Genomic DNA, 22,988 nt, shown 5'->3' with positions numbered 1-22,988 from the left:
AAATAGATCAAGTATTTGATTAGGAAGATAAAAAAAGAAACACAAACACAGAAGAAAACACACACGTGTGTGAGAGATAACCTGTCTTTAGATGTTCGTGAAGCTGTAGTGATCTACGAGGACTACATACAGCAACAATTCCAAGTTACAGTGAGAGGTTTTATGTTTAGCAACTTAGAAAAGGCTAAACACATGGAGACACAGGCTTTAAACACTGTGAAGATGAATCTAACAGATGGAAATAGGGAACAGGACTAGGAATTTTTAAAGAGAGTAACTGCCCAGTAGGCTTCTTCCTTCCACCCTTCTGTTTCCCATTGCACAACAGCAGGATACATAAAATTGAACCAAAAGAAGCATCAGACTTATGGAAGAACCTACACCAGAAAATGGTGAGGTACTGAGAGGAACAAGAAGAGTCTGTTGAAAAGTGTGTGAATTGGTCTGTGTGACCGACCCTCAGACCTCCTGTCTTACCCTGATCCGAGGACCACATCTATCTACCAGTTATCAGATTCTGTGGAAGAACCAAGAATAGGCCTTCGATATTGACTTTGTAGCTGGGTTTGCCCACAAGACAGCAGTGGTAACATTTTTCACTCCTATGAGATGTACTGGACAAGAAGCATCTTCAACAAGGAAGTGTGTGTTTGGGCTCATGGATTGAGGTTGCCATTCATCATGATGGGAGAGGCTTGAAGCAGCTTTAGCTCTTGACTCTTCACCTCAGAACAGAGAAGTCCAGTACTAGGCTGGCTGGCTTTCTTTTTATATTCGTTGAAGGACCCCACCCCATGGGATTGTACCACCCATATTCAGGGTGGGTTTTCCCTCTTCAGTTAAGCTTCTCTGGAAACTCCCTCAAAGACATTCCCAGAGTGTGTCTGTTGGGTGACCTCATATGTAGTCAAATTTACACTGATTAATCTCCTAAGATATATGAAGAATCAAAGGGCCAACTGGTCTCTCCATTCATAATAACACATTTACAAAAAAATAAGCAAAGATCCAAATCCCTCTAATTCTCATACTTGAAAAAGTTTCCATTTGAAATCAGAGGAAAAGAAAGCAAGATCAATTACATAATACATATATTTTATCTATAAATTATGCTATCTTATAGCATATAGTATAATACTAAGATATCATTTCATTATATACATTCTAAAGTATCAAGTTGACAAGGAGTTGACCTGTGGTTAATACTGATTGTCAACTTGACTACAATCACCTCGAAGACAGATCTCTGGCTCCATTTGTGAGTGATTATCTAGATTAGTTTAAATAAGATGAGAAAGTCCATCCTAATTGTGCCCTCAATGTCATGGGATGAGGACCCAGGCTACATAAAGAGGAGGAAGCTAGCAGAGCATATGCATTTGGTACTCTCTGCTTCCTGGCTGTAGTTGGAAGGGGACCAGTTTACCTTTTGCTCCTGATGCCAAGACTTCCTTTTGCGATAGACTGCATGATTGACATAGACCCCTTTACTCTTAAGTTGCTTCTTCTCAGGAATGTTGCCACAGCACTGAGGATACTAACACACACACACAGATGGCACTGTTTGTTTTCCTGATCTGATTACTATACATGGCATACTGGCTGGTTATGGCTCAGCTGTTAAGGCATTTCTTGCTCTTCCAGAAGACCCTAGTTTGCTGATAGCACTCACAGCAGGTGGCTCACAACTGCCCCTAACTCCAGTTCCAGGGGATCTGACAACATTTTCTGGCCTCTATATGGACCTGCATATCCATGGCATAGACATGCACACAGAGATTAAAAATAAATAAGCCTTTAAAAGGTATACACACAAAGCTTTAACACAATGTTATCCTTAAAGATGACAAACTTAAAAGACTATATGGGTATACAACAAATAGCCCCCACACTTAAGGCTCAGGGGCCATTGTGGAAGAAGGAGAGGGAAAGATTGTAGGAGCCTCAGGGTCAGGGATTTTGCTGTAAGATTGTGTCTCCTTGTAACAACAGAAGTTACACGCATAAAGTCTCACCAACAAGACTTCCCAAAGCTGACCTTAAAAATAAGGACACTATATAAAGAACCACAGATGAGTAAAGCTGGAAGAAGAGGGAGGTGGTCCTTCCCAGGGAAGAGCACAGCAATTGGTTGTTCATTGCTTACAGTCAGCCCTGAAAACCTACACACAAGTAACAAGGTATGATTTAACAAGTTAGATTTAGGAATGTGTGTGTGTGTGTGTGTGTGTGTGTGTGTGTGTGTGTGTGTGTGTGTGTTCGCACGCGTGCATGCATGCGTATGTAAAAACATATGAGGCCGTTGATGGGGAATGTTCTTCTGTATATATGTTTGTCTTATTAGTTGGTGAATAAAACACTGGTTGGGCAGGCAGGAAGTGACATAGTTTGGCAGATACTGCCACTAGCTAACCATAGAGGTCTGGAGGTCTGTACAGACAGGCAGGAAGTGATGTAGCTGGGTTTAATCAGAATATAAGCAGGGACAAACAGGAAATCTCTCTCCTCTCTGCAGAGATGTAGCAGGCAAAGGAGATGCAGGTCCAGCATTTCCAGTAAGCCAAGACCATGTAGAAATACTTACATTGTTAGAAATGGGTTAATATTTAAGACAGAGCTATTCAATAAGAAACACTAGTAAATGGCCAACAGCTTTATATCTAACACAGTGTCTCATTGTGTGATTTGGGGCTGACACGGCTGTAGGACCAGACTGTCACAAAGCTTCTCTTAACAGGCCACAAATTTGAAGGAGATCAGGGAGGGGCCATAGCAGGAGGAAGTGGAAGGGAGAAGTAATTAAAATACAATCTTAGAAATTAATCTCTCTTATTTTGGGATATAGATTTTGTGATATGTTTCAGCATTTGGAAAGCATTTTTCCACATGTGTTTAATAAATATTTTTAAACTTTAAATAGTTAACAATATAAATAAGGGCAATGAAACTAAAAAAAAAATTAAAATATAATTAGAAGATCCAGGAAACAAAGATTAAACAAAAAATAAAGGGCATAAAATCATTAATTTTGATTAATTCTGAGACACTTGTGTATAAAATTCTACACAGGGTAAACAAGGTCAAAGTGGAGTGGGACAACTTTGGTAGACCATGGTAAAGTCTTCATCCACCATTTCATTTAGTACAATGTCTAAAAGAATAAATGAAGAGTGCTTTCAGAGGCAAGGATATAGATTAACTCTCCAGCAATGCAAATCAGTCAACAGAATAGACTGATAGATAATAAGAAAAAAATTATGTCAAACCTATGAGATATACAGTATTGCCCAAAGAGTTAAAAAGGCATAGTCATTCCTGAGAGATTAAAGAGAAGCCATAGATAAAGTGGGTCACTGATCCTGTTACTGACACTGCTGTGGTCATTGTCAGTTAGCCAGATATACCTGAAATCACCACAGGATTCTCAGAAAACTGAAAATATTTGTTGAGAGCTTTGGTTAACTAAGTTGAGCTAACTATGGGAGAAGGAAGTTGACTTGGGGCACTATTTTTTTTTTTGTCAAAGCCTGCCTCTTCTTTAAACAGAAAAGCATTGCATGCTTGGAGAGACAAGTATGTATGTATGTATGTATGTATGTATGTATGTATGTATATACATACATATATATATTCATATATCTTAAAACAGAAAGTGGGCTGGGAAGATGGCTCAGTCACACAGTGTTTGCTGCACAAGCACAGGGGCCTGGGATTGGATCCCCAGCATTCATATAAAAAGCCAGGCATGGTGGCATGCATCTATAGCCCCAGAGCTGGGATTTGTGGTCAGGTAGGTCCCTGGAATTCCCTGGCAAGCAAGTCTTCATGAATCTAGGAGCTCCAGGTTCATTAACAGACATGTCTCTAAATAAATGAAGAATGTATGGATTAATTAATTAATTAATTAATAAGTAAATAAATGAAGACACTGGAGAATGATGTAGAAAGAGTCTTGACAATGACCTCTGGTTTCACACATACACAAACATACCTGGAGAGATGAACACATATACTCCACACACTGAAAAATAACTAAATAAAATAAAAGTACTAATCTACATGACACATTCCTTAATTTACATATTTCTAGATTAAAACACAGAACCATATTTTACCCATGCCCTACTCTCCCATGTAAGGCCCTCCTGAGTCAAAAATTCTAATTCGACGGAGAGAGCCTGCATGCTCATTTCCTTAAAATGAAACATAGTATCTTGGACTTGTCATATTCCATAGCCCTCTTGGATGCTATAGCCCAATAGAAACACAAGGCATTTAATTTGGTGACTGACAGACCCAAAAGACAATATGAATACTACTTTCAACGTTTATATAGTTTTATATTTCCCAAGAATTTCCTGTGATCATTTCTTTCTATTGTTATAATCTGGTGAATCAGTGGAATGTGGCAAGATTATACTAATGTCATGAAACTTACTCTCAGTAACTGGCTATTACCAAATCATTCAGAAATCCACTTGTGGGTAGCCAATTACTTTCCTAATGTTGATTAAAAAGAAATTAGTGAAATTTAATTCGTTTTAGAATATTTAGCAGGGAAGTCTACATTAAATTATTCTTTCTATAAATACTGTAATTATCACTAAGTGGTCAAATACCTTGATGGAAATATGCTCTTTGTTTCAAAGACCCACACTGATAAACAATGAGATTTAAAAACTATAACACACCGTTAAAAAAAAAAAACCAACAACTGCTACCTTGACTATTCCAGAGGCATCTCTGGGTTGGTGAGTTGGCAGCTATCTCAGTTTCACAACCAGACAGGGTTCAAACCATACTGACCAAGATAATGCACAGACAATGATAAATTTCCTGTAAGAAGGGTTTTGTAGCCAGCAGTCAGTCCTTAGGTGTGAATTAAACACTAAAATACAGCAAATCTCTTCTGATGGAAATAAAGGGTCAATTATTGCTCTAGAGTACTCTAAGACATATGGCATAGTAAGACTCTCTGTACCTATTGTCTTGGCAGAATTATCAACTCTCTAAGGAGGACTGTATGTTGATGAGGTATATGGCCATCCAAAAGTAAAGAGGCCTCATTAGTTGCAATGGACTCAGAACCACGGATGCCACCAGAAACATAAAGATCTTTGTGGCTGTCCCCAGTTCTGTCCCATTGCATCCCACTGTCAGTGGCTGTAGCAAGTCAGCTGGATAGTGCATTATTTGAGCACTGTTTAAGAATTATCAGAGAACTATTAAATTTGACAATGACTGTTTCACATCTTCCTTGGCCTTATGACTGCAATAATTAGAAAACATGCAACAACATTGACAATAGATGACTCTGCTGTAGCTCAGGAATTCCATCTTTCCTTCTTCCTTAGAACTCCTTTAAAAATGGATGTATTCACTTAAGCAGAAGTGATAAATGAATAATGACTAGGAGCTGGGAAGATGTATGTCAGCATAGACAGTAGTACCATGAAAATGTATTCAATTCAATGATTCATGTCTTGGCTTTTTTTAAAAGTATTCACTAAATAAAATTATATAGTAGAAGCAACTGGAATAAAGCTGTTAGGAGAGACAGAGAGTGCAGGCTTATGAGTGAGAACAAAGCCACCCAAAATATCTGAGCTACACAAAAGGCGTAACTTGGATAGAAATATGATATATTACCAAGTACTTTGTTAGTGTTACAGAGTTACATTAGTAGTAAAACAAGGTCAGTTTCTTCCAAATCATCTTATAAGACAGTACAGAATGTGGCAAGGAAGGGATACTGAGAATGTGGCCCTACACTGCAAGTTGGCAATTTACTCACCGTGTGATGTAATTATATTACTTCGTGAATGTTCCTTATTTCATTGTACAATAAGGAAGTAATTTAAGAGCATAGCAGGACTTATATACAGTTTATGGTCAATAAAAGTACCAACTATTACTATTATTATCATTCAAGTTTTCAAATTAATGTAGGCTTCACACAGAATAAATTTATGCTCAGGGTAGCAGGTATAGAAAGGTTTAATTATGGTTCTTTTTCTTAAAACAATGGGATATAAACCCAAGTCTTAAGAAATTTCATTGTGTAAACTGCTTTGATTCAAGATAGAAAGATCAGTAAAGATAATGGCAGAACACAGGATATTGCCAATATGTATGGCCATTAAGTTATGTAATATGAATCAGGGCCAAATGACTTTATGATACTTAATAATTAGCCAATATTCTTTCTAATATATTAAAAATAAACTGTGATGCAGACATTTTCCTATACATTATGACTAGAACAGGTTTTTTCCCTTAATCACCCAGCTGCTGCAATGTTAAATAAATTAATTTTAATCTTAAATCAGAGATGTAATAGAGACAGGGTGATTTAATATGCGATCTCATTATGTTTGACAGGCTTATTTATAAATGATCTACCCCACATTTTGACAAGCATAGTTAATATGTTAATTAGCTTTGAAAAAGATGATGATAGGAAACGCCTGACATACCATCATTCTTTTGCATACTGGGTGGGGGGGGCATTGCAGTTGATACCACGAGCCCCCTCTAAAGCACAATGCCTTTGATGAGAAAATCACTTATTAACATATAATTTAGTTACCTGATATTAAAAATCCTTTAAAATAATCCCCAACAATGTTCTGTTTTAGAGAGTATGCACAGCTGCAAACACAGCTCTGGGCATGCAGAGAGGAACAGAAGCTTATTTAAAAGCCCAGCTCTGCAGAAAGCAGGACTCTACTGCCAGGGAAGAGTTATGCAGATATGCTGCCTTCACATCCATGCTCCCCTTCCTGTGCTCTTCAGACCCTGTAAATACCTCTGGTTCTGAAGCTTAGCAATGTTTTTCCATGCTGTGACTTTCAGGGAGGCACAAAACCCAAGAATTAACAGACATGTTACAAGAGACAACGCTGAATCCGATCTTCATTTAGGAAGAGAAACAAAGGCATCAAAACTAACTTGATGAGTCCTTAAGTGTCACTGGGCATTCACACATCTCCATGGTGCGGGTGACCCACAGGAGAAGCTCCTATCAGTGCTAGCTCTGATTTCCATCACATGCTGACAGTGTTACTGCATACGTGTCTTCATTAATATTTTTAGCGACTGTGTCTATTTAACATGGTGTAGGGATCATCAGTTTTTAGTTACTCCAGCCCCAGGACAGTAAACGAACTGTAAAACTAGCCTGAAACCCCTGCCACCTGCCTCCCTGCTGCTGTCCCTGGGTTAATATTTGTATTTCTTCTTGGTGCAGCTGAGCCATGACTCAATTACAATCCCATTTCCAGGTGTCTGAATATCCTGCATCGATGTCATTGATTATGCAAAAAAAAAAAAAAAAAAAAAATCAGTGAATCAGTGGCCTGTGAAAGTCTCTCTCGTGGGAAAGACACATGCATTTTTATCTGACTACAGAATAGCAAAACAGGTTTTAGAAAATTGCTCGAAATAAATCAGATTCACAATGACAGGCATAGCATAGACACAACCTAGATTTTAGGGCTTAGATGTGAACTGAAAATAAGCATGGGAAGCTGCTCAAACCTAGCACATTTGCTATTTGTTTCTGGCAATGAATATTCTTGGCATAGACACAAAAGGGCATTTGGGGTCCACTATTTTCTACCGGATTTCCCTCTTTCTCTTCAATAATAGGCTTCTTCGTATGCTTCTATTATGTTTCTGTTCAAAGCAAATTGGCAGCAAGTGCCCAAACTATCTCTCACACACATGGGGTGGGGTGAGGTAGGGAAGAATAGAAAACAGTGTATGCCAGAAACAAACATTAGAAAGTCAGAATCCATCATGCACTTGGTACCTACTGTATAGAGCATTTTGCTTATCCCCACCCTGTGTGCGTGCATGCGTGTGCGTGTGCGTGTGCGTGTGTGTGTGTGTGTGTGTGTGTGTGTGTGTGTGTGTGTGTGTGTGTGTGTGTGTGGAGGCAGAGGTCAGCTTTGAGTGTTGTCTCTCAGGGAGCTCTCTACCTTTGTGGGAGGAGGGAAGTTATCTCACTGGCTTGGAGCTCTCCAAATAAGTGAGGCTGGCTGGACACTGAGGCTCAGGGATCTGATTGTCCAGCACACTCACAATTGTACATTGGCTTGGGGGATTGAGTTCAGGTCCTCCAACTAAGCAATAACCCCAATCTCTTAACATCATTCTGTTTGTGTGATCGACATAAGTGTAATTGTGTGTACATATTAGTGTAGGTGCATGCTTGTGTATCATTGAGAGGCCAGAGGTCAATGGTGTCCTTGATATCCACCTTAATTTTTGAAACAAGGTCTCTCCTTGAATTTGGAAATCACCAGTTTGGCTAAACTTCAGTGCCTGCCTGTCTCCTCATCCTTTGTACTGGGTTACATGTGTGTGCTACCATGCTAAACCTAAGTCATCATTCTTGTCCTCATTTTCTGTGCTGGGTTACATGTGTGCCACCATGCTGAACTTAGTTCATCATACTTGCAAACATTTCATAACTGAGCCATCTCCCTAGATGCACATTTATTTATTTAGCACAGGAAGAACAACTTCTTGTGGTTAGGAGGGTATAATCTTGACTAAACTGCCAAGCAACTGAGAAAAAACTGGCTCTACACCACAAACATTTCAAAACACATTTTATTAGTAGAGACCTTAGTTGAACTCACTGAAAGACGACTAAGAATTTCCATATACAAAAATAAATAGAAAAATACTTTATAACCCAAGACTGTGATAAAATTATTATTTGCATAGCCAGCTCTTAACTAGGAACAGAAAGTAGCAAATGATTATTAAGAAAGCAACTAACTGGTACCCTGGTGTGTGCACTGGCCTCCATCTCTAACTTTCCCCATTATTATTAAGGGTCTAATTATCTATGTTGTCCAAAGACAGGCCTATCCTTAGGGAAAATATTAACTACAGAAAGAGTAAATAACCATTTAAAAGCCAAGGCCAGGAAGTGTGATGAAAAGATGGATTAGTTCAGTTACTCGCCAATAGATGGTGATATTTATTCTTGGGATTTTAGAATATCATTAAAATGTGATTAGATTTATGAAAACAGATCTGCAGGTGTTTGATGGCCTATATTTTTACAGTTTTATTGAAAGCTATATATCTAGACAACTTCATATACATAAGAAGCTGAAGATGACTTCAATGGTTCCACAGAACACCAAACCCCACAGCTAGGGGTACTTTAACACTCAACAAAGATTGCTTGTGGTAGAGTCATGAAGTAACTTCACAGAAGGAAGGTAAATAATACATACTGAAGTTTCACTGAGGCCATAAACATTACATGTTTATGTAGCTAAATTCTTAATTCAGGGGCATAATCACTCAAGAATGATGGCTCTTTTGTAAAGAACAACCACAAGCTACATGAATTATTTTACTTCAAACCCAGTCATGAGTACAGAAAAAGAAAAGCTATGCCCAGTGGCCATGAGTGACTCTCACCAGAGTGTTAAGAATCAGATTCATTCCCTTAGATGATTATGATATTTAAATCTCACATAATTGGGAATGCACAGCAGCTTGTCAGTATTAACAGGTATGCAGCAAATATTACCAAACATTCTAATACATTAAAAAGATTTTAACAGCTGGAGAACTATTGCATGAAATGATTCTGAGATAATCCCATATTTTTAAACACTCAAGGCATTTCGTTATCAATAGTTTTCAATCAATTGCCAGAGCTATGTAGTAAATATGAACTCATGTCATGTTAATTCTTATTCTACTGATCTTTGGAGATACACACTTCCTCATTATAAAATAAAACCAGTACTGACAGAAAAAAATTACAGTACAGAAAGAAAGAAAGAAAGAAAGAAAGAAAGAAAGAAAGAAAGAAAGAGCCTCTGACCTTGTCCTTCAAGAACACTTAGAAGGTTCCATCTGGAGCAGACTCTGATGAGGTACCATTCCCAATCAGGTATTAAATAGGCCACAGTACTGCCACACACAGGCAACACTCATGCACCATTGATCTTTCTCCAACAACTATTAGATGTCTGTCTAGGTTTGGGCCAGACCAAGCATGCCACACTGTTTAGCCTAAAGTGTTCATTTCTCACCACATGTCAAGGCAGGTGGAATATTCTGTAGAGCCCAGGAGAACATCAGGAGGTCTGTACCACAAGGTAACCACTTCATTGGAGTATGTGTGGCTAGGGACGGATTTTGCTCTTGCAAGACCTGTGGGTTACAGGAAACGTAAAGAGGTTAAAGGGGTATGAAAAGAACATGTGTTTTAAATTCAAATGTTACATTTTAAAAGGTAAAACAACACTACTGTAATTCAGATTCATGAATACCAAGCCAAGATTAACATATCTGAGGAAAACATATATAGTCTCTGTGCTTTTAAGACATTAATAATTATGATATAATGTATATTAAAAACAAAACATTTGTGCTATGGATTTTTAAAATATCACCAAACAAAATCAGAGCTGTCTTAAAATTTCCCTGGTTACTTCATCTGCTTTGCAGAACTCTAGTTTGAGAGTTCCAAATTTGTACATCATATCAGTAAGGGCTCTTTGGCCAAATAACTTGCAGAAAAGATAAATTAAGAAAGCTAAAGAGTCCCAGCTCTACAAACGACCAGTGCTGCCAGTGTTTACATGTGTATTTTAAGGAGAAACTGTAATACTTTTCTTGAAGAGTTGCCCAAGAAGTTCTTATGGTGTGAGTGTTTCTCAAAAACTCACAAGTGGATACACACTGGGGGACATTATCTGAAAAACCAATGAGTTATGTAATTATAAAGCAACGATCAAACTGGAACATGTGGATGATTAAAGCTGATATCAAGTTGCAATGCACAAAAATTGGTAACATTACTTTAACATAAAATATGCAATTTGACCTAATAACTGAAATATTCACACACAGACACAGGACTGCTGTAGTGGGATATTCATTTTGTCTCCTTCTGTGGCACTGACCACACCCATTGCGGGGTGGAGCCAGGGGCAGAAGTGACCTGGAGAACTAGGTAGGAGGAGGTGAGGAGAGAGCTCTCTTGCCAGCCACACAGGGACAGGAGGACATCCAGAGGAATTCTTGGATGCAGGAACCTGTTGGTGTTCACCTGTCTATGTTGTGAGTTATTTCTCCCTCAATAAATATCTGTTCGGCCTAATTGTTTATCCTGATCCTTATTAAACCGTGATAGACTGCTGAACAAATAAAAACGTGAATTCATGTATGTTGTCCATGGTTTACCTCTGGAATGTGTGATTATCCATTTTTAAGAGGATTTATTTTATTTTTAATTATGTATATGGTGGTATATGCACATGAATGAGGGAGGCCATGGAGGCTGCAAGAGGGTGTCAGAGTTACTGGACCAGGAGTTACAATTATCTGTGAGTTGCCTGATGTGGGTACTGAAGCCAACCATGGTCCTCTGCAAAGCAGTATATTGCTACCTGTTGAGCCATCCATATAGCCCTGCCCCTTTCATAATTTAGCAAGTTTTTCCTGAGCATTTTCCCGCAGGTTGTATAAAATGACTAATTCTTTTTGAAAAATGTTCATTTGCAGTGCTAATAAAGATAATAAGGATGGAACATACACACCCCAGCCCCTGCATGTGAAGAAAGCATACTACCAACAAGCTATGTCCCCAGTCTAATCCCTTAAAAAAAAAAGATTTATTTTTATTTTTAACTCTCTCTCTCTCTCTCTGTGTGTGTGTGTGTGTGTGTGTGTGTGTGTGTGTGTGTGTGTGTGTGTGTGTGTGAATACTATGCATATACTATGTGGACATGCATAAGGGTGCCTGAAGAGGGCACTGAATTCCCTGGAGTGGAGTTACAGGCAGTTGCTGCCTGACCTGGGTGCTGAGAACTGAACTCAGACCTCCTGCAGGAGCACTAAGCATTCTAAACCGTTGAGCCATGTCTCTATCCTTCTACTTCTTTTAAAGATCATATACCTCACAATGTTATTTTTGAAAGTGAAACAAGTCATAATAGACCATTTCCTGACCTTGGCATTAAAGATTGATGCAATGCAGCATTTTAGACCTGAAATGCTCCATCATGGCCCATTTGTTAAAAGACCAGTTCAGTGGCCCACAGTGATACTGATAGTTGATAGACCTGTCCAGAAAATGAGGCCTAGCCAAAGGACATTGTTTCACCAGTCATGGTCTTGAAGGGGATGTCAGGGTGATAAACTTTCTCTCTTTGCTCCCTGACAGCTACAAGAGGAGCAGCTTTGTTCACCTTGGACTTTGTCCTGTGATATTCTGCCTTTAGCATAGATCCAAAAACAACAGGGCCAGCCCATTACCAACTGAAACTTCTGAGACCATGAGCAAAGAGAAACCTCTCCTTCATCTAAGTTCAATAGTTCTGACAATTTTTCAGTTATGTGACAAATCAACACAAGTATAAAGCATCACTTGTCAGTACTATACTTGAAGTAAAATATAATACAAGGTTTCTGCTGTGAGCCTACTTTAAACATGTTCTTTTCAATGATATATTAAGATTGTCAGAGATGTTTAGGAACATGACTTCTTCCTGTTTCTAAACCATGGCTGCTAATTTTCTGGGTTATTGTAAACTTTAAAATTAATAACATAGTTGATAAAGACAAAGAATTATTAATTAATTCTGTTATCATTAAAGTCCATTTTTCTACAGTATAGTATTTTACAATAAGATGATTACATATGGAATTGGTCAATGCTCATATATGTCCCATACAAAAATGTATAGATATACAAAATGTACAGAAATATACAACAATGCTCAACTTACTACACCTAATATTCTATATACAAATAGAATTATGTTCAATCATATTCTCTGTAGCACATTCTTTACTCTCAATTCATACAAAACCGTACTATTAATCTGACAATAAAGCTGGGAAAATGTCTGTAGGAACTGGCAACCCCATCAAAGGTTTGGTCCTCAAACAACTTCATTTCCATATAGAAAACAAAGAGCTAAGGCAAGTCTGGAAATAGGTTCTGACTCATCCCATATGTGGCTGTCAAGTCAAATGGGATATCAGAGCATCCAAGCTAGATTCTCTTGCTTTTCCTAAGGCCTTATTGTCAGACAGCTCAAACAGAGATAGTAAAATGAGAAAATGTGAGATTTTCTTTGACAGTTCAAATAATCAGTCTACTTATTAAGTAGAAAGTGGTAGTTTAAGTTGGGAAAATATGAAACCAGAATATCCTAAATACAAGGGAAATCAAACCATTACATGTGATTGCAAGCTAAATGTTAAGTACTGTTGTTGGTTAAGTATTTGTGAAAAACACAAACAGAAGTTCATAGTCTACATTACTTTTTCCTGTCTCACACACTTAGGTCAAAGACAGCCCCAACTTCATTCAGCTGGGCAACAATGGTTTCCAAAAGAGCAATGAGGATGAACTTTCAAATTAAAAAAAAAAAAAAAAAAAAAAAGTTCTTTTATTTTAAGAGGGTTTGTACATAGATATGTCATATAGAAAATTAGAATCTTTAATTTCAGAATACAGTTTTTTTCCATCTCTTGAGAAAAAGCTCTCTCACTCACCTCTCATGAAGTGATGTTAGTTTTGAAGGTGTACCATACATCAATGAAGAAAAATGTTCACTCGTAGGACATTTATATTCATTAAATAGGCAAAATAGACCCTGTGTTTTTTTTCAGGAAAGCCTGAATTACTTAACATGGCTCCTTTAAAAGAGATAGAGAGAGAGAGAGAGAGAGAGAGAGAGAGAGAGAGGGAGAGAGAGAGAGAGAAATACCCTAAAATATGATTTTTAGTGCCATTTTCCACAATCATTTTGGTAAAAACAACACTATGTTTTTGTAAAGTTCACAAATCAAAACCTGCTTACTCATGCAAAATTTATTAAACTGCCTCTCCCAGCTGAAGAAAAACTGCAGGACAGGATTAATTAGCACAGCATGTGTGAAAGCTTTCTCTCTCTGTTCCTGGACAGTTGCTATGGTTACACTACAGGAAGAAAGCTACACTACCTTTTAAAAAACATGAAGTTCATGGGTGATTATCAAAACTTCTTATATTAATGATTAGTCTGAATGGAAAGTGGAAAAAGAAAAGTGAGGTGAAAACCACATGAGGGAGCTTGTCTGCTTGGTGCATCATGGCTCAGTTTGTAATCCTGGAAGGGTGCAGGTTCCCAAGGACTCCTATAGGGGGCTCTCATAACAAAGGGATATACATGGCTATAGTGCTGCCACTTCCAATGAGGGCAGACCTAAGAGTAAATGGGGACGACCTGCTATTCAGAACCTACTGCTGACAGTTCTGAGTTGGTCTACCACTATTTCGGTATAGAACCTCAGAATGCCAGAAGTAAATTAGTTTTGTAGCTAGCGATTTTCCACTGAAAGCATTTCCCTACCTCTACAATACCAGTAACTGTAAGAGATATTTATTGAAATGAAATTAATAGATATAGTAAGGCCACTTAGAATGATTGGGCTAAATACTGTTTGACAAACCCATTGTTGTTAATTAGACTGTGTATTAAATGATGCTTCGGCTGACATAGCAAAGCAAATTACCTGGTCCTGGTTCCTAAATTAGGCAAGCAGTTATATCTTCTTAAGTTCTGAGTACTCTGTAGGCTTTGTTTTTGTCTGTCTCTCTGTGTCTGTTTTGCTTGTTCTTTGTTTTCATTTTTAAATGAGGGTCTGAACTCTGAGGTCCATAAATTGGACTAATAGATGGCCACTTGTCAATCTAAGTAAATTCTTTCGGTAAGCAGCTACGTCCACTTATCTACAAATGGCAAAGACTGCATTTGTACTGAACAGCTGAGTAGAGTAGTTGACAGATGCTCTGTGACCCAGAAAACAACTTCACTTAGAGTCCGACACACTGAGTAAGAAAGGTCTGCTGATACCTGGGACAGACTAAGTGAATTTTAGTGCTCATGAAGTATAAACTGCAGTAATACCACTAATGTATAAAATCACACACACCCATCTCCTCAAAAACGTTCACCTCAGCATCTCTGCATCGCTGACCCTGTCCCATCTGTATGAGCAGAGGGCAGGAACGTTCTCAATGGGGCATGTGTTAATATGCCACCATTTTACAGCTCACTGGCTTATGTTTCTACTTTCGGCGTCTCAGTTTGTAAAAGTCAACATATTATTTTAATTCCAGATGACAGCACCACACAGCAAATGAATGCCCTGATCTGAGTAAATTGGCAATTCCAATGGATTTCCATGTTCATACTGGCATGGTATTAACTTTAGTTATTGTTCTTTTTTTTTTTAAGATAAGATTTTAGACTGGACATGAATTTGCTATATGGCCAACACTGGCCTTAAACTTCTGATGTAATGGCTTCGTTTCCTGAGTCCTGGAGTTAAATGCATGGAACTGGTTTATTGGATGTGTTGGATCAAACCCAGGGCCTCATGAATGCAAGATAGCACCTTACCATCTGATTTGATCTACATTCATTACCTTTTAAAAATTAATTGTCAAAACCACAAAATTTATCATAAAAATGAGTTTTAATCAAGACATAGTACTCATAACTTTTGAGGCATTGGCTTATAAAGATTATTAATTAATAACATTACCTAGAATATCATTGAGTATGCATCCGAGTAAAAGATACTTATTAATAAGGGGGTATGGCTCAACTGGTAAGAATACTTGCTTACAAGACAGAGGACTTGAGTTCAGTTTTCAGAAAGGAAAAGCTAACAATGGCAAATTGTTTTCTGACTTCTACATGTAATACTCTAGATTACATTCACACACACACACACACACACACACACACACACACACACGTTTTAAAAGTTACTTATTGTAAGAAAAAATAAACTGAAAAGAGAAGTTATTTATTGAAATAATTGCAGTTATAAGGCCAAAAGGGTATTACAAATTAGAAAGGAAGAAGTCAAAGAATCTTTACTTTCAGATGATATGATAGTATACAGAAGTGACCCTAAAAAAGTCCACCAGAGAACTCTGATAGCTGATGAACACTTCCAGCAAAGTAGCTGATAACAAACTTAACTCATAAAAATCAGTAGCCTCCTATACAGAAGTTAGAGAAAAAAAGCAGGGAAACTACACCATCTTTCACAATAGCCCCAGATAAAATAGCATGGGGTAACTATAACCAAGCAATTGAAAAATTTGAATAATAAATTCTTTAAGTCTTTGAAGAAAAAAATTGAAAAATATATCAGAGGATGGATGCTCAGGTATGCTCATGGAATTAAAAAAAATCATTATCATACCAAATGCAATCAATAGATTCAATACAATCCCCATCAAAATGCCAATTCTTCACAGATCTTGAAGAGAATTCTCAGCTTCATATGGAAAATAAAAAATCTAGGATAACTTAACAATCCTGAACAATAAAAACTTCTAGAGGTCTCATCATTCCCAATTTCAAGTTGAACTAGAAAACTAAGTAATAAAAATAACATGGTGTTGGCATAAAAGCAAACACATTTATCAAGGGAACTGAAGTTCCAGATCACACATCTAGACACATGATTTCTGATAAAGAACCCAGAAATACATTTGAAAAGAGAAAGAACCTTCAACCAATGGCATGTAGAAGAATGCAAACAGAGCCATTCTTATCACACTGTACAAAAATTAACTACAAATGGATCAAAGACCTCAACATAAAATCAGATACACTGAACCTGATAGAAGAGAAATGGGGAATAACTCAAAAAGCTAAATATCAAAAAACCAAACAATCCAATTAAAAATGGGGTACATATCTAAATAGAGAATTCACAATAGGCTAATCTCAAATGGCTGAGAAATACTTAAAGAAGTCATAGTTAGGATTTCTGTTGCTATAAAGAGACACCATGACCATGGCAACTCTTATACAGGAAAATATTTAATTGAGGTAGTAGCTTACAGTTTCAGAGGTTTAGTTCATTATCACCATGGAGTGGATCATGGCAACATGCAGGCAGACATGGTGCTGGAAAGGGAGCTGCTATATGTTGATATGGAAGCAACAAGAAGTAGACTGTCACACTGGGTAAAAGCTTGAGCAAGAGACTTCAAATCCCTCCCCCACAGTGACACACTTACTCCAACAAAGCCATACCTAGTTCAACATGGCCACATCTCTTAACAGTGCCACTCCCTATGGGAGCTATTTCTTTGCAAACCACCACACTTAGTCATCATGAGAGATGCAAATCAAAACTACTTTGGGATTTTATCTTATACCCATAGGAATGGCTAAAATCAATAAAGAAGTCACAGCTCATGCTGGTGAGGATGTGGCATAATAGGCATATTCATCCATTACTGGTAGTACAAATGGGTTTCTCAGAAAAATGGCAATCAATTTACCTTAAGACCCAGGTATACCACTCAAGCATATACCCAAAGGATACTCTGTCTTACCACAAGGACAGTTGCTCAACCATGTTCATTGTTGCTCCAGTCATAACAGACAGACACTGAAACAATCTAGATGTCCCTCAACAGAAGAATGGATGAAGAAAATGTGGTACGTTTATACAATGGAGTACTACTCATCTGTTAAAAAAATAACATCGTAAAATTTGCAGACATATAGATGATGAAACTAGAAAAAAATTATCCTGAGTGAGGTAAACCAGACTCAGAAAGATAAACGTGGTATGCATTTATGTATATGTATATACTTGCTGTTAAATGATAACCGAGTTACAATCTGTACACCCACAGAGATTAGATATATTAGACACATGGGTCTCCTAGGGGAGGGTGAGTTTAATAGATTTAATGTGTGGACTGAGTATAGGGTTACTGGAATGGGAGAATCCAGTGGAGAGGGGAAGGGGTACGGAGTTGAGGGGAGGAAATGTAGGGAGAGACAGCTAGAACCGAGGGACATTTAAGGGGTGGTACAGAAACCTAGTGCAATGGAAACTTCCTAAAATATACAAAGGTGATCCTAATGAAATCTCCAAATAACTGGAAACACACACAAAAGCAACAGTATGCAAGCTGAGCAGGTTGTATTTGTGTATTTTTAGAATACATATAAATATACATGTATGTGTATAGCAAAAAGTAATAGAAAAACAGGACATGAATTTAAAGGAGTGTGGGGAGAGGTACATAGAAGTATTGAGATGGAGAAAAGGGAAGGGGTGATGATAAAATATAATTTCAAAAATATAAAAGAAATAATTAAAAAGTTAGTGAGATTACTAGTGTCTCAATTGTGTAATAATAATAATAATAATAATAATAATACCCTGGGAAAATGAGCTTCATGTCACAAGGTAATAAGTGGCCATGCCAGGCTTTGAAAGCCACTATGTGACCTTCTTCCCATGAAGACAGGGGGTTGGGGATCTATGCATGGTCTCTGATGTGCAGTGGTCTGGACAGGGTTTTTCTAATAAAAAGGAGCTGGGCAGGAGGAGGCAAAGGAGGAAGAAGGAGAAGGCACAGAGACCCCCCCCCCCCCACACACACACCAAATCTGAGCAGACTAGAACAATGACTGAATTGCCTAGAAACCTGCAGGGCAATCACAACACATCCTCCAGAAAAGAAACTGAACAAGGAATTTCTCTTGGGAAATGCTTGTGAAACCCTCAAGCTAGACTGTAAGATGTACATGGTTCTTACCTACTTTGTTTGTTCATTTGTTTCATGAATGTGAAGGCATTGAAAAGTACTAATTAGTTAGAAACAGAATGCACACTCAAAAACATACATGTGTTCACATAAATTCCTACTAGTAGTTAGATGACTCCAGGGCCTTACACATACAAAGCAATGACCTGAGCCCCTGATCTTTTCCAGGAGGACAGTGGGCTTTGTTTATCTTACAGGATTATTTGCAGACACTTTGAGCCTGGGGGTGAATGCCATCAAAAGAAGATGCAATAAATAGCATGGAAAGCAAATATTCTTTGACAGTTTCACTAAATTTCATAAACGTTAAATAAGATGTAAATAGTCAATAATCTTCAAATGAACTAAGATGTTTTTACGACAGTAAGTTACCATCTACCTGCTTGCAAATTAATAAAACAATTACTGAGGCAATTTATAAGACAAAAGTTTAAGACAAGTTGAATGAGTATAATACTTGTTAATTTCATTGGTGCTTCCCAACCTTTTTGACAGCACTGGCTGCCCTGGAAACTTCTTTATAGACCAGGCTGGCCGTGAACTCAGATTCCCTAATTTTGTTTTGTTATTTTCATATCATACTTTTGAGTAGAGGTCAACTCGTACATTGGGGTCCTAACACTGAACTCAACACAAGATTTCATAAATAATTACAAGAAAACCTCTACTAAGTGAAATGCAGGCTTTATTTTATTTTGACAATCTTGGTTATCCTGACTGGGTATCCCTAATGTAGAAAAAAAATTCACAATTTCAAATCTGTAAAATTGAGAGCTGAGGAAATATTTTCATACGAGTTTCACCACACTGAGGGAGAATCCAGTCTTCATTCTGGAAGGGAGATAAGCAGCCCCGTGTCTTCTTCAACACTATCACTTTTTTCTTTTTTTAAAAAGAGGGGAAGCTGAGGTCCCAACTGTACCTTCTGGTCTCAGTTATCCACTTCTTTCTGTCCACATGCCACTCAACCCCTTACTCTTCGCTAAGCCTTAAGAACTCCTGGGCAGTCTGTCAGCTGCAAGGTGCATTCTCCCTTTCCTCCCACTGATAAGGAGGCATATTTATGGTGTGTGAGTCAGCCTGTCTGAGTCACATGAGACCATCAATATTAATGTGATTTGAGGGAAAAGACACAGCTTAGTGGCGTCTCTGACATGCCATCTATAAAATTCTGGATATCTACCTACCCACCACATGCTTTCTGTATGCTTCCTCACCCTATTCTATGCTCCCCAGAGGCTGAACTGAAGGATCTCCAATAGAGTTCCCTGGTTTCAAGTTGGGTTTGGCCAAGGGAGACACTAACCAAAATGAGAGTGAAAAAAAGAAAACCATGCCTCCTTTCCAGATAGACAGATGCAGCCATGGTGCTCAGGGGGCTTCAACACCACTTTCTGCTGTAACCCCATGGCAGGGAAGTGGAGAAGTGATGTTGCTAGCCTGGAAATGTTTCACATCCTTAACCACAGTTTCAGAAACATCACCTCATTAAACTCTCCAATCACCTAATTGAGTTGTTCTTTATCCGCTGTTAGGATTCTGATACAGTTGCTGCACCTGACCCGTTCTGCACCATGATGACTAAATGAGAGGAGGCATTGCAAATACTTAATTGCGAAACTGACCTAAGTAAGTACTCTATGCTTACTGGCAACTAGTATTACCAACATTCCCACTCAACCCACTCACACATACCCCCCAGTCATTCCTCTTAATGAATCTTTTCACCGTATTGTAAAAGTGTACTTTCTTAGGAATAAAAGCCATGTTATTACTGTAGCCTTTGTGTTCAGGCCCATTTTGAGCAAATAATGAAGCTGCCCATTTTTCTCTACTTTAGTGGTACAACATCGTCTCATGTCCTGCAGTGCCTTAGTTGACCGACAAAACACCTACCTAAGATGTCCATGAAAACTACTCAGAAAAAAGTCCCCTAGAAGCTCTGTTGCCTCCCCTTCTGGCCTCCATGTAAAGGACTGTGATTAGGCCCTATGATTGCACAAGCTGTCTCCAGCTACTCATTTATAGGACAGCCTCTTAAGGTCAGTTGGAACAATGCCTCACTTGCTCTGCAACTCCAGCTTCTGACAGACTAATATCACAGGATCTGGTCCACAGCAGTGAGTCTACTGTTGGCCTTACATATGGTAGGAGCAGATACCCAGCCAGAGTGCCTGAAACACTAGGTCCTTTTGCACAAGCTTAAGCAGACATTCCTATCAAACAGGGAAGCAGACGCAACACATCTCATGCATGGTGCCTCAGCCTGCACCTGTCTCCCACTGCAGACTTCAAGTAAAATCTGTTCCAATATTTCAAAATGTTCCAGTCTGTGATTAAAGTTCAACCACATAAATATTCAAGATCCCTTTGTGGAGGGGAATAAAAAGAATATGAAAGAGTTTACTTTAAGGTTCAAGTGGGACATTGAGGCAGGTTTTTGTTTGGAGTAATAGATTTATTAGAGCAGTTATTGATGTCCTAGACATGCAGAGGCAGCACGGCAGACACTGAAGAGACTACAGCTCTGTGTGGCAGAGTTGAGGTATGCATAGCAAACAGGAGTTCCTATGCAACACGGTAGCTTAGTAGCCTATAGTATGTGCTTGACAGTCAGGCTGTCTCCGTTTCTTATCTTGGAATTTGGGGGAGTCTTTTCATGATACCAGAGAAATCAAGGTCCCTCACTTGGGATTCAGAATGATTTAAATGGAAGCTTGAGAACAATTTTATTACTCTACAAAGAAAAATCTCCCAAGACAGGTAAATCTCACGAGTAGCCTGAAGGAGTAAAATGGAGAAGAGAAGGATAAAAGCCATGTTTGGATTACTGGCATGGAGGTCCATCGTGTAGCACAGGGCAGCCACATGGCAAGGAGCCAGGTTTTACAGAACAGTGAGGGAAGCCTAACACAACAGAGTAAAAGGCACAACTAGGTAAATAAAACCTCAAGAACTAATCTTTCCTAAGGATTTTATTCCCCCTCATTTTCCCAGTTGTCAGCAACTAAAACTGTTTTAGTTCCTATATTTAACCTCTGCTTATCTTCTTCCTTCATTATAAGCCCCTAGGAGTAATGGTCATTTCTTCTCATTACCTCACTTCTTGCCTCCGGTGGCCAGCCCCTCTGCACTCAAACACAACACCAGGTCTTTAGAAAATAGCTCACACAACACCCAGTCTGTCAAAAGAATGCTCAGAAAGGGCATTAATGTTCCTCCTATGAGGCTCACAGGCTACAAACTCTAATACTCATATGTGGTCAATGAGCTAAGTTCTCAACAGTAGCAGTGGCAGCGCCCTGATTCTTCCAAACCTGGTTTACCTGTGTCTCATGAACAGTTAACTAAATGTTGTGTTTTGTTGTTTAAAAACAACAAGGATGGGCAGAAGCATAAAAACATTCATTTCAAAGCTTCCAGCTGTTCAGTTTTCACTGAAGAAAGAGACCTGAACTTCTCTTCGAAACTGTTTATTTGTTCCAGGAAAGCCAATTTAATTCCTGCTATGTAAATGTAAAGAAAAGCCCTTTTACTGTTCAGGGGCAAGCTGTAAAAGTAACCTACATTCTACTGGTTGACAGGGAGGAAAAGGTTTAGGGTAACTTGGGGCAGCTCCTGGCAGAGCTGCTTCTGAAGCACTGTGGCTTCCTGGAGAAAGGAAAGAGCCCAGGGAGATGAGCCCTGATGCTTTCTCTAGCTCCTCATCAGAGGTTCCAGAAACCTGAGAACTGAAGGAAGGGCACATAGTGATGGCCAGTCTCCACTCCCCAGAGGAAGGCCTGGGAAATCCTGAGTGTGGTTACAATTGAGTCTAAATTTCACTAGAGCAGATGCTAGGTTAATTTTTGCATTCTGGGTTAAATATTGAGTGTGATGAAGAGATCCCAGTCTCATGGCTGGGAGAAGGGATGCTCCATGAGATTTGATCATGCACCACATAGGAGTACGGGGTCTTTAGAAACAGAAACATCATTTTTTTCCCAGCCTTGGTTTGGGGAGCTCATGTTCTCAAATGGTAGCTGACCTGGACCTGGTAAGGAGGCTCATTTGATGGAGTTGCAGTGTAGTGTTTGCAGTCTGGAGTACCCATGCTTCTGAACACCCTTCCCTGCTTACCCATTTCCACCAGTTTCCCATATCTCATTCCAATTCCAAACCATTCAAACTCCCCCAATCTCAATTCCGATGCCACAAGTCATCTGATTTGTCATCAGCACTCTGCCCTGATGGATGAGTCACTGGAGAGTAGAACTATCTTACTCAAGGCAGGAGAATGTATCTGCACCTGGAACCCCACCCCCCCATACACACAGGCATTTACAGTAGTTAATGAAAGCTGACAGGTTGAACT

General features: G+C 38.7%; 1 protein-coding gene across 1 annotated transcript in view; it reads right to left on the bottom strand.

The window, feature by feature from the left end:
- The window catches only part of LOC127214209 (cyclin-dependent kinase 14-like), a 251,280-nt gene extending 228,898 nt beyond the window's left edge, over positions 1-22,382 (bottom strand). The window contains exons 1-2 of the mRNA XM_051174609.1: positions 22,202-22,382; positions 10,071-10,191 (exon numbers count right to left, since the gene is read on the bottom strand). Of these exons, the coding sequence (XP_051030566.1) occupies positions 10,071-10,191; positions 22,202-22,382 (302 nt within the window). The remainder of the gene's footprint in view (positions 1-10,070; positions 10,192-22,201) is intronic.
- Positions 22,383-22,988: the final 606 nt, after the last annotated feature.

The sequence above is a fragment of the Phodopus roborovskii genome, unplaced genomic scaffold (assembly GCF_943737965.1).
Source record: "Phodopus roborovskii unplaced genomic scaffold, PHOROB, whole genome shotgun sequence".
Lineage (NCBI taxonomy): Eukaryota > Metazoa > Chordata > Mammalia > Rodentia > Cricetidae > Phodopus > Phodopus roborovskii.
This window is presented reverse-complemented; position numbering and strand designations above follow the sequence as displayed.